This window comes from Lithobates pipiens, unplaced genomic scaffold (genome assembly GCF_037356315.1).
Source record: "Lithobates pipiens isolate NorthernLeopardFrog02 unplaced genomic scaffold, aLitPip1_a1.2 Scaffold_30, whole genome shotgun sequence".
In the NCBI taxonomy this organism is placed as follows: Eukaryota; Metazoa; Chordata; class Amphibia; order Anura; family Ranidae; genus Lithobates; species Lithobates pipiens.
The window spans coordinates 52,320,950-52,334,050 of record NW_027507791.1 but is presented as its reverse complement, the minus strand read 5'-3'; the positions used below and the strand labels follow the sequence as shown (position 1 = coordinate 52,334,050).

The following is a 13,101-nucleotide window of genomic DNA, read 5'->3' as shown; positions in this document are numbered from 1 at the left end:
TGGACACAATGGGGAATGTTGACTAGAGCATGCCCAATCTGCTGCAGCTAGGCATAGAAAACCAGTCCGCTTCCAAGTTTTAAGCCAAGCACACACTAGTAGTTTTCTTTTTTTTTTTCGTTCAACCCAGCAGGGCTGAATGAAAAAAAAATAATTCATAGCTCCAAAGCTGCGCTCCAAATTAGCACTGGAAATCGTGCAACTTTGGAGATGGACTAATGGGAATGGAGCCTTCTTGTCAAAGCTTAATTGAACAAGGTAAAGTTAGAAGCCGATTGGCTACCATGCACAGCTGCACCAGATTCTGAGTGCTCTAGTTTTAATACATCTCCCCCCCTAATGTGATTCTTCTGATAGGGTCATCCTATCTGACTGTAAGCTTGTGTCTCACCTTTCTATTGTCACGTAACCAGGTGCAACGCGTCGTTCATGAGCACGGCTTCATGGTGGACGTGGATACGGACCAAGGTGCCACCTTCAGCAAGAAAATCCGCAAGGCTCAGCTGGCGCAGTACAATTTCATTCTTGGTATGTAGTGTTTGCTCTTATGATACTACCACGGTTACAGAAAACATCCATCATAATGGTGTTTAGACCAAGGCAAAGGGGTACTAGGTTCTGGTCCAGCTTTTCTTCTGAGGCCATGCAATAATGATATAAGAATAGATGAGCTGGGGACAAATACTCAACCCCATAGAAGTGTCAGGTGGATGTTATTGTACTCCAATGTATTTGGAACAAAAAAAAAAAAAACATTTAAGTTTTATTTTTATTCTCCACATACCTATACTGTTTTCTGTAAGTGTTAAGTGGAGAATTAAAGTGAATGTAAAGGATTGTCAGGAGCCAATGGCTCCCACTCCTGCCTTGAATTGCAGTGAGAAGAGAGAAGCAAGAGAGACACTGCTGTCGGGTACAGAGGTGGATTAACTTTGGGCTCAGGTAAGTATATGGAGGTTTTTTTTTTTTTTTTTTTTTTTTTTTACACCTTAATGTAGAGAATGCATTAAAGCGGTTGTATACCCGCACAACATTTTTTATTTTTCAAAAAAAAAACCTGTAAGGCAAAAAGTATAATGAGCTAGTATGCACCTCATTCTAGCTCATTACGAAATACTTACCTTGGTCCGAGGTGTTGGAAGCTGACCCCGGTCACCACAGAGGGAGCTGACATTTCCTCTCGGCCTGTCTTCCGGGTTTGCGGCTCTGGCGCTCTGAGTGGCCAGAGCCATAATGTTGTCACTTCCGCGCATGCATGCAGGAGACATCTTTCCGGCAAGGTCCGACAACATCTGCATGCAAAGAGAATATCTCCTAAACCATACAGGTTTAGGAGATATTAATTTTACCTGCAGGTATGCTTTATTATAAGCTTACCTGTAGGTAGAAATATATAAAAATAAAAAGGGGGTTATACAACCACTTTAAGATAAAAAAAGTTCTACCTTTCACCACTTGCCTATTGGGCACTTTCACCTCCTTCCTGTCCAGGAAAATGTTCAGCTTTTAGCACCGTCACACTTTGAATGACAATTGAGCGGTCATGCAGCATTGTACCCATAAGAAAGTTTTATAATTTATTTCACACAAATAGAGCTTTCTTTTGGTGGTATTTAATCAACACTGGGGTTTTTATATATTTTTTTGTTAAACAAATGGGGAAAAAAAACATTTTCAGTTGTTTTATAAAATTTTGCAAACAGGTCATTTTTTTTCTCCTTCATTGATGTGCACCGATGGGGGGTACTCATTGGTGACACTGGTGGGCACTGATTGGTGGGACTGCACTAATAATCACTGCCCTGATTATGAGTGTAGTTCCCCTTTAACAGAATCCGGTTACCAGCTCTCCTCACGCTGTCAGCACGAGGAGAGGAAAGCCGATAACCGGTTTCTGTTTACATCGTGATTAGCTGTCATTGGACACAGCTGATCACGTGATAAAGGGCTGCTGTGATTGGCCCTTTACCCCCCAATCTGTGATCAGCCAATACCGAAGGACTCAACAATCGGAGAGCAACGCTCGATCACAGGAGGACGTCACATGACTGCCTCCCAGCAAAGTAGGCCTGCACTGTAGCTGTCATTTGGCTATAACACAAGTGGGAAGTAGTTAAAAGCTCTTTAAATCTGATTGGGCATTACTTTACTTGGAATAATGAAAAAAGTGAAATACAGCGCTAAACCAAATATCTAATAACAAACTAAATAACAAGCAGCTGCTAAGAGTGGGATACACACAAATAGAAAATTGCAGAGATGTAGCAGCGCTACTACATCTCTTTGCAACTTCACTTGGAATACGTGGCACAGCAGACAAGGTCTCATGTGCGCCACAATGTGGGAGGCAGATCATCTGCAGGATAGTCAGTGACCTTAATAAAATAGCCTTGTTTCAAATTCCTTCTTTGGATAGCAGCATTGTAAATTGTATTATGTTGGGCCATTCAGGGGAGTCATCGACTTCATTTGAGCCCCCGTAATCTGATTCACACAGTTTGCAGATGTCATTTGGCAAGATTTATTCTATCCGCATAAGGTCTACTTTAGATATACGGTATGAGTTTCTTATGATGGGGTTGAATCACCCATCAGATTTATATTACTCTGGGACATCAGCTCCCAAGTGACCTATAGGCAACCGCTGGTTTAAACCATTTGGTTTAACCACTTAAAAGGACCACCTCACGCCTATGTACGTCGGCAGAATGGCACGTACCTGTACATTGCTCTTTAAGTGCCCAGCCGTGGGTCGGGCTCCTGACCCGGTCCTGAGCTCCGTGGCCACGGGACCAGCGGACCCGATCTCCGCTGGTGTCCCGCAATCGGGTCACAGAGCTGAAGAATGAGGAGAGGTCAGTGTAAACAAACCTCTCCCCGTGCTTCCTACTGTGATGTCACATGCCACGCCCCCTACAATATGCCAGTGTCATTTACACAGGAATCAGTGCAATTAAATAGCACTGATTGCTGTATAAATGACAATGGTCCCAAAAATGTCCGATGTGTCCGCCATAATCTCGCAGTCACAATAAAAATTGCTGATCGCCGCCATTACTAGTAAAAAAATATATATATATTAATAAAAATGCTATAAAACTATCCCCTATTTTGTAAACGCTATAACTTTTGCGCAAACCAATCGGTAAGTGCGATTTTTTTTTATTTTTTTATTTTTTTTTTTTACCAAAAATATGTAGAAGAATACGTATCAGCCTAAACAGGGTGAAAAAAAATTTTTTATATATATTTTTTGGGGATATTTATTATAGCAAAAAAGTAAAAATTGCATTTTTTGCAAAATTGTCGCTATATTTTTGTTTATAGCGAAAAAAAAAAAATGCAGAGGTGATCAAATACCACCAAAAGAAAGCTCTATTTGTGGGGGGGGGGGAAAAGGATGTGAATTTTGTTTGGGTGCAACGTCGCACGACCGCGCAATTGTCAGTTAAAGCGACGCAGTGCCGAATCGCAAAAAGGGGGCCTGGTCCTTTGGCTGCAAATTGGTCCGGGGCTGAAGTGGTTAAATCCCTATTGGTTATTATTTTTCCATCTCTGTCCTTCTGGGAAGATTTTCCATCACTTCCTGTACTGGAGAAGCAACAGGAAACCTCGACAAAGTAAAAGAAATTTACTGTATTAGTAACTCTAATGGGGACAAAATCTAGTCTCTCACAGCATCTTGTGGTGACATCTCTAGAAATTTTGAATATCCTTCCACTTTCTTGGGGACAATGGTCACCAGGACTAATAGGTTGAATCTCCAACAGGGATACAGAATTGAAAGACCTTCTGACCAAGAAAATCCCAAATTTCTAGAGCCGTCACCGATGAGCTTCCACCCAAAATTGACCTATTGTGTGCAAATCACATGACTGGTTCATTTCAGTGACAAAGTATCTCTATGTATTCAGACCTTTGCAAGTGGTGACATTATAAATAAAAATAATAAATAAATGTTGTGACATTATAAATAAAAATAATAAATAAATAAATGTCCGTATGTATTAGCTAACCCCAAATTTCCTCTTCTACTTCACAGTGGTCGGCGATAAAGAGAAACAGAACAGCACAGTCAATATACGGACCAGAGACAGCAAACAGCATGGGGAGCGCAGCCTGCCGGAGCTGGTCTCCAGATTATCAGAGCTGTCCGAGTCACGGGTCAGGAATGCAGAAGAGGTTTTCTAACATGTACTATTCATAAGAATTTGAAGAATCTGCATTTCTGTAAAGAAATTATCATCCAAACACATTCTGCAGTTCCAAAACACTCAGATTTGCTGGAATGAATAGATATCTGTGACAACAAAGCATTGAGCTGTATCGTTCTCTGCAATAAACTGCCACTGATGTTGGCCAAGATGTCCCTGACCACAGAGTGGATGATGGGGTGGTGCATTGACCACCAGTCCGAGACTGTGGGGTACACTGACATCCCAACCACTGGTCTTAAAGTGTAAATCTCATTAAATTCTTGCTAAGGCTTGTGCTACTCTTGCCCCCATTGTAGAACTATTTTATCTACCCTTCTAAATATGGAAGGGTAGATAAAGCTGAAGCCGCTCCAGTATAGTCACATGACCGGCCTCCTTGTAAGAGGAGGGGTAGCCGACAATGGCTGCCCTATAATAAGCCTAAGGTTGGCATCACACTGGCTCTCCGCATCTGTTCTTGCTACTCCTTCTCTACACTGAAGGATGGGTCTGGGACTCGATCATGTGACCAGACCAGTAAAACTTTAGAGTAAGCGAGTAGATTTAGCTTTAGTTGGAATTTGACTGGATTTCCACTTTAAAGTAGATGGTGTCACCCCATTAGAACTTTTTTTTTGATATGTTTACTGTACATCTAATGCCAGTATTCTGATTTATTTATTGCTGTATATACTATGGTGCACAGGTTTAGCCTTAAAATGTAATTTTAGGTATGCTTTTCTTTTGATTTTGTGGGGGGGGGGGTTCCCTTTAATTACTGATGTATTTTTCTATCATGAATAAATAAAATATACAAGTTATTCTGTACCAAGAAGAATTTTCTTTCAATCATTTCACCCAAAATTGAACGACCTCCGCTGGTTCATTACTTGTCAGAGCATACAGTCTATGGCGGGGATATGCAATTAGCGGACCTCCAGCTGTTGCAAAACTACAAGTCCCATCATGCCTCTGCCTCTGGATGTCATGCTGGTGGCTGTCAGAGTCTTGCTATGCCTCATGAGACTCGTAGTTCTGCAACAGCTGGAGGTCCGCTAATTGCATATCCCTGGTCTATGGTGAGCCCTTTGCCTTCTGGACTTATCCAGCCACATCCACTCAGTCTCAGCTCTTCCCATGAAAAAGTTGCCATGGTAGGTGGCCAGATTAGCACGTCGTATACAGAATTTTCACCGGAAACAGCGCTCAGTGACAAAAGAAGCTGGTGGCTGACTGTACCTGCCCACATCCACGCTACACTGAAGTATCAAGGTATAGGTACACATTTAAACACTACGGAAAAACAATAACTACCAAAAAAAATTGAAATTAAAGTTGACCAAAACTATTACAGTTTCCCTTTAAGTACAGGTATACCAATAAAGGCCAAGTTCACCTGTAGGAAAATATTAATTAAATACACATATTTGCAGAAAAAAAATGCATCACATTTTTTTTCTACAAAAGCCAGCAAAAGTATCGTACCCATGATCAGTGCACCTGTCAGTTTTTCAGGCGGACCCGATCAGACCAACCATGGCTCTCTATGGAGCGGCGGATGTCAGTGGACTGGGTGCCCGCTGATACCCGCCGACATCCGATCCGCTAAAAATTGATCCATCCAAAGGCAGTCCGTTGCCATCTGACTGCCCCATAGAAAAGAGACCGATCCCTCCCTAAGCAGGTGGATCCGCTTGGTGGAGTCTGCAAGGGGCCTTACACAGAGCAGGGAAGTATAACATCTTTATTAAAAAAAGCAAAAAAAAAAAAACCTTTATAAACGCTTTAAGGCTGAAAATACAAACTACCCTATATCAGAAAAATTCCATGATCACAAAATCTCATGAACAGACCTGAAGTTCTATGAGACGTAGAAACGGTATAACAAAAAACTGATATTAACATGAATATAAAATAACAAATATTGACACATAATGAAAAATACAGATAGACAGAAATGTGATCAATATTAATAGCCCTGTATAATTTGTGGAAGAAGCATGTTGTCGTTTTGTGCGCATTTAATGTAATTTTGGCCAGGACTAAAATTACAATTGCATTTTATTAATTTTTTTGGTCAGGTAAGTATGGATATCCATATCTGTGATTGGACACAGCTGATCACATGGTAAAGGGCCGCTGTTTGGCCCTTTACCAAATTCAGTTGTCTTGACACAGCAGTCACAAGTAGCACCTAATGGTGGAGCTCTTGGAGAACATCCATAGAAGCCCTTCCATAACTAGAGAACCATGCTGAAGCCGTCTTTCAGCTATAGCGCGGTATTAAAGTAGTTAAATGAAATACCTATATGTATCAGCTCACCCCATATTTCCTCTTCTACTCGGCAGTGTCCAGGGAGAGAGCTAAACAGAACAGCAGAGTCTATGTACCAACCAGTGACGGTAAATAGCACAGCGAGTGCAGCCTAACCAAACTGGTCTCCAACTGTGCGAGTCACTGGTCAAGAATGCAGAAGAGTTTTTATGACCTTTGATGTTTACAGAACTGCAGATATTCCAAATCCCTATAAATAAAACCTTTTGATCCAAACATATTTTGCAGTTCAAGAACAGAAAAATCTGCTGGTAGGAAGAGATATGAGAAGTTTCTGCCAACAAAGCATGGAGTTGTATAATTTTCTGCAATTAACTACCACGTATGTTAGCACACACTTCCCTGACCACTGGCCTGAGGGTGGATGGGTGATGCACACACTTCCCTGACCACTTGGCTGTGTGGATGGGCGATTCGCACACATCTCTGACCACTGGCCTGAGAGTTGATGGGTGTTCTGATTTAAGAAAAAAAACTTGGCAACTTAGCGCTGAGCTCCCAAAGAAGATGAGCACAGTACTAATAGTGACCACCATGCAACTGAGACTGGATGATCTAGGCCAGTGAATCTCAACTAGGGTTCCTCCAGAATTGGGCAATTTCTGCCTCTCAGATAAGTTCCCACTGACACCATTGATCCTTTTTACTATCTGTAAGGAGGTAATTCTTCCCACTGACCATCACACTAATGTATCATGAGTTGTAGAGTTCTACTTTTTAGCAGGGGGTTCCCTGTGACCGGAGAACTATTTCAAGGGTTCCTCTGTGTTGAAAAGGTTGAGAAAGGCTGATCTAGGCATTGCAACCCTCTTAAAAAAAAAAAAAACCACTCCATACTTTTCTTTTGTTTGTTTTTTCCAAAATCATACTTACCTAGGGGGGGTGCATCATCGGTCTGATGCTACATCTGTCCTCGGTCAGCGCCAAGACTGAGAACCGAGCAATCAAACGTCGCCAATCGATTGGCTCTCAGAGCTCCATGAGCAGAGAGCTGGTGACAGTCAGCGACTCTCTGCTCTGCACCTCCTGTGAGCGCTGGGCTGTGGAGGGGGTGGGAGCAGCTGTCTCAGGCTCTCAGTGGAATGCTGACCAGGTGCTGGTCAAGGGTTGTGTGTGGATTCCGACTTCCGATCTTGCCCCAGAATAGACTAGTTCTGTGACGTCAGCCGACAGCGGGCTTCAGAACGAACTGCACTCCTGTGATCAACAGGAGTCCAGCAAAACGAGCTTTGGCTGTACTTCTCCTTTAAGACTGGGGAATTGTGTAACTACACAAACAATTTTTTAATAAAAAAGGTGGAAATGCCTAGTGCATTTATTCAACAATCAAAGATACAAATTATACCCACAAAACCAGTGTGAATAAGTGTTGTATAAAACCCAGGAACCAGAAGTAAGCCCATCGAACTTCTTAGGTTCAAGTGGATGATGGCACCATCTGACGCATATTGGGGGACATGCCTCTTTCTTCAGAGCAGAACTCCCTGACCACTGGCCTAAAGAGTAGATGTTTTCACCCCATTAGAACTTTTTATTTTTACTGTACGTCTGATGCCAGTATGCTGATATTGTTTCTTTTGCTGTGGTGCACAGGCTTTAGTTTAGGCTCGATTCACATCTATGCATGTTGCTTTTGAGCGTTTCTGCAGTGCTTTTTGCTAAGCTTTCTGCCATTTGTATTCTGCGATTTGTCTCTCTTGTGGTGTTTTTTTTTTTTTTTCACATTCACAGTATATAGCTGGTTGCTAAGGAGTGGGTTGTAAAAAAATAATTCACAAAAAAAAACAGCGTTTGGTCTGGTATAGATTAGGAGGGGACACTCCCACGACAACAAGAAAAAAATCCATACCAGACCCTTATCCAAGCATGCAGCCCGGTAGGTTAGAAAAAGGGAGGGGACAAGCGAGCGCCCATCCCCTGTCCTGAACCATACCAGAACGCATGCCCTCAACATGAGGGGGTGAGTGCTCTGCCCCCCCAACCCAAAGCACCTTGCCCCCATGTTGATGGAGACGAGGACCTCTTCCCGACAACCCTGGCCGGTGGTTGTTGGGGTCTGCGAGCAGGGGGCATATCGGAATCTGGAAGCCCCCTTTAACAAGGGGGGGGCCCCCAGATCCCAGTCCCCCCCCCCCCCCCGCCCATATGTGAATGCTTATCGGGTATATCTTACCCCTACCCATTCATTAAAAAGCAGTGAAATGTAAAACACAAGAGCCGGTTTGTTAAAAAAGAAACATAGCCCCGTCTTCTCCCAGAGCTCTTTTTCCTCGCCACTGGTTACCCGCTAAAAACAAAAGTCCGCTCTTGTCCTGATGCTGTCTTCTTCCGCTGTGATGTCACCCGCTGTCTGACATCTCTTATGTAGCCATGGGCGTGGCCAGGGGGGTTTCCGGGTGATGTCATTGGATGGCCACGCCCCAGGACTACATAAGAGATGTCAGGCAGTGGGGGGACATCACAACAGTGGAACACAGCATCAGGACAAGAGCGGACTTTTTTGTTTTTATCGGGTAACCAGCAGCAAGGAAGACAGCGGGGTCATGGAGAAGAGGGCATTGGGAGAGACGGCGGCAGAAGAAGACGGCTTGGGGAGAAGATGGAGCTATTTTTTAAATAAAGGACTTGTCAAAAACCGGCTCAGGTACCTGATACCCAATCGCATGGGGCGGGGCCTGGGATCTGGGGGCATCCTTGTTTAAGGGGGCTTCCAGATTCCGATAAGACCCGACAACCACCGGCCAGGGTTGTCTGGAAGAGGCCCTTGTCCCCATCAATATGGGGGCAAGGTGCTTTGGGGTGGGCACAGAGCCCCCCTGCCCCAAAGCACCCACCCCCACATGTTGAGGTCTGGTATATTTCAGGAGGAGGGGGCTCTCGCTCCTCGTCCCCTTTCTTTTTCTGACCTGTCGGGTCAGAGGCACAAAAATGCATTGATGTGATGAACATGTTCCATAGGAAAAAAAAAAAGCCCTGCATTTCTGCAAAAAACGCATCAGTGTTAATTGAGCCTAGACTTTAAATATCATTTAGGTATGCTTTTCTTTGGCTTTTATGTTATTCTGTACCAAGAACAATTTTCTTTCCATGATTACACCCAAAGTTTAACCGCACCCACTGGCTCCTTACTTGTCAGAGCGTATGTGGTGAGCCCTTTCCCTGCTACACTGCAGCTACATCCACTCAGAGAATCCATTATTTCCATTAAACAATTGCCCTGGCAGGTGGCCAGATTAGGAAGTCATGTATAGAGATTTCAGCATACAAGTCCCAGAAAAAAAAAAGAAGAAGCTGGTGGGTGACTGTACCCCACCACGTCCAAACTACATTAAAGTTATTCTGTATACACACACACACACAGTTGTAATTACTAAAACTTGCCCCAAACTAGTACAGGTATACCATTAATGAAAACTATTTTGCAGTGATCCTTTAGAGCAGGGGTAGGGAACCTCGGCTCTCCAGCTGTTTTGAAACTACAAGTCCCATGAGACATTGCAAGACCCTAACAATCACATACATGACTCCTAGAGGCAGAGGCATGATGGGATTTGTAGTTTCAAAACAGCTGGAGAGCTGAGGTTCCCTACCCCTGCTTTAGAGACTTAGGGCTGTATTCAGAATATGGCCACATGCAAGATTTTGGAACTGCAGTTCATCAAAAAGCTCCATGTATCGTCTTAGTAGTTGGTGCTTATGCCTTGGCACACTGGGGGTCTTGGTTCAAATTTTGACCAAGGCACTATAACTTCATGGCATTTGAAGTACCAAGTAGAAACCCATGCAAGCACAGGGGGAACATGCAGTTTCCATCCACGTTCCAAAGACCTGCTGGTAGGTTATGTCCAAGTTGGTTGTGCACGTTCTCGCATTCTACATGCCAGTCCCAAGCCCATGTAGATAGGGGAGGGTTGAGGAAAGACTTGCCAATTTTTTTTTCCCCCCCACTGGGTAAGTTGCCAAGGAAATTCAATGCAAAAAGGCTCTCAAGAATTTCAGACATGATGCCAGAGAGCTGGCCCATAGAATGATCACATTTCTAATATGAATGAACGGATATGGCACACACGTCTGTCTTTCAGATCTGACAACCAAAATTTTCAGTTTCTTGACCGATTTCCTATGGAATGAATAGGAAACCCCGGCACTCCAGATGTGACATTACAGCACATGCTTGGCTCAGAGGCATGATGAGATTTGTAAAGTCCCATGGGATGTGTCTTCACCACAGCTGGACTGCTGAGGTTGCCTACCCCTGAACTATGGTTTCCCCAGCATCTTTGGTACTGCCAATCATATACTTGCAATATGCATGGCCCTGTATAATGGCTGATGACTGGAAGTGCACACCACTCACAATTAAACTGACTGTACCTATAAATATGACCTCTCGAGGAATTTAAAGTGGGTCTAAGTTCAGAAGACTTTTTTTTTTTATTGTAATGCATGTTCTGCATTAACTACTTGCTGACCAGCAGTTGTTCTGTGGCAGGTTGGCACAGCTGTGCGAATCGCCGTCATTATACATCAGCCACTTTAAGAAGCTATATTGTGGGCTCGTGCACCCATGGCACGACGCCAGAGCCGATGCACGTGGCCGGCGGCCGTGATGTCCGCCGGTCACCCGCGATCGCTCCTCAGAGAGCCAGAACAGGGATCTTGCAATGTAAACGGACAGATCCCCGTTCTGAGAGGGGAGCAGAGAGATGTGCTGTTCCTAGTGATTAGGAACAGCAATCTCTCTCCTCCTCCAGTCTCTACCCTACCCCCGCTGTTAGAAACACCTCCCTAGGGAACACTTAACCCCTTGGTCGCCCCCTAGTGTTAAACCCCTTCCCTGCCAGTGACATTTATATAGTAATCAGTGGCTACTTTTAGCTATGATTGCTGTATAAATGTCACTGGTCCCAAAAAAAAAGTGTCCGATCTGTCTAAAAATCGCAGATTGCCGCCGTTACTAGTAAAAAAATAAATAAATAAATCCATCTTTTTTGTAGACGCTATAACTTTTCTGTAAACCAATCAATATACGCTTATTGAGATTTTTAGATTTTTTTTTTTTTTACCAGAAGTATGTAGAAGAATACATATCAGCCTAAACCTGTGAAATAAATTTATTGTTTTTTATATATTTTTGGAGGATATTTATTATAGCAAAAAGTGAAAAATATTGCTTTTTTTTTTTTCAAAATTGTCACTTTTTTGTTTATAGCGCAAAAAATAAAAACCGCAGAGGTGATCAAATACCACCAAAAGAAAGCGCTACTTGTGAGAGAAAAAGGACGTCAATTATGTTTGGGTGCAACGTCGCACGACCGCGCAACTGTCAGTTAAAGCAACACAGTGCCAAATCACAAAAAGTGTTCTGCTCAGGATCCTTCCCGGGGCTGAAGTGAAAGGGGGCAAATCCTTCTGGTCCTTAAGTGGTTAAAGTAAAAAAACCTAAGTGCATTTTTTATTATTTAGTTGGAGTCAACAGTGTCAGTATTTAGTACGATGATCACATTATTATTACATTTGGATAGCGCAGCATTTTACGCGTTTAAGTATTTTGAAATGCTTGTTCAACTTCAAAGGTTTTTTTTAGAAATTCTCCACAATTGATTGTGCTTGTCCACCATATGTGCTCAGCATCTGTTTATCCAAACCATAGAGGAAGGTGAAAGTGCCTGATCCAAATGATGACAGGCAAATCTCTCACAGTTTGATAGCTATTAATCCTCTACTTCTCTGGAAATTTGTACAATCCATTTAAAAAAAAAAAAAAAGTGCATCTGTCCATAATAAACATTTACACTTGGATGGTTGGTTTTCCTGTATAGCCTCCGTACATGTTGAATCCATCAGAAGTTTTATTTGGAATCTTTTTAAAGAACTCTGATCTAAACAGAACATTCTTTTGCCGTTTCTACTGGGAGAGCCATTTCCAACAACCTACTACAAATATGGCTACCACTCAGAAATCTTGATTTGTTGTACAAATCCTGACCGACGACCCCCCCCCCCCCATTGGCAGCTACACTATACTGTCCAAAGTATTGGGACGCCTGCCTTTTACACGCACATGAACTAACCGCTTCAGCCCGGGAAGATTTTTACCCCCTTCCTGACCAGAGCACTTTTTCCGTGGTCGTGCGACGTGGCTCCCAAAACAAAATTGACGTCCTTTTTTTTTTTACTACAAATAGAGCTTTCTTTCGGTGGTATTTGATCACCCCTGCGGTTTGTATTTTTTGCGCTATAAACAAAAAAAGAGCGGAAATTTTGAAAAAAAAAATGCATTATTTTTTACATTTTGCTGTAATACATATCCCCCAGAAATATATATAAAAAAAACATTTGTTTTCCTCAGTTTAGGCCGATACATATTCTTCTAAATATTTTTGGTAAAAAAAAAATTGCAATAAGCGTTGATTGGTTTGCGAAAAAGTTGTAGCGTTTACAAAATAGGGGATAGTTTTATGGCATTTTTATTAATAATTTTTTTTTTTTACTAGGATCAGCGATTTTTATTGTGACTGCGACATTATGGCGGACACATCAGACATTTTTGGGACCATTGTCATTTAT

General features: G+C 42.7%; 1 protein-coding gene and 1 long non-coding RNA gene across 3 annotated transcripts in view; one reads left to right on the top strand and one right to left on the bottom strand.

Annotated features, from left to right (window-relative positions):
* The window catches only part of TARS2 (threonyl-tRNA synthetase 2, mitochondrial), a 90,410-nt gene extending 85,393 nt beyond the window's left edge, over positions 1-5,017 (top strand). For both annotated transcript variants that reach the window (XM_077464221.1, XM_077464222.1), the window contains 2 exons: positions 414-528; positions 4,043-5,017. In XM_077464221.1, coding sequence (XP_077320347.1) covers positions 414-528; positions 4,043-4,191 — 264 coding nt within the window. In that variant the 3' untranslated portion in view covers positions 4,192-5,017. The remainder of the gene's footprint in view (positions 1-413; positions 529-4,042) is intronic.
* The window catches only part of LOC143942819 (uncharacterized), a 151,566-nt gene that overhangs the window by 11,732 nt on the left and 126,733 nt on the right, over positions 1-13,101 (bottom strand). The gene's annotated exons all lie outside the window — the stretch shown is intronic.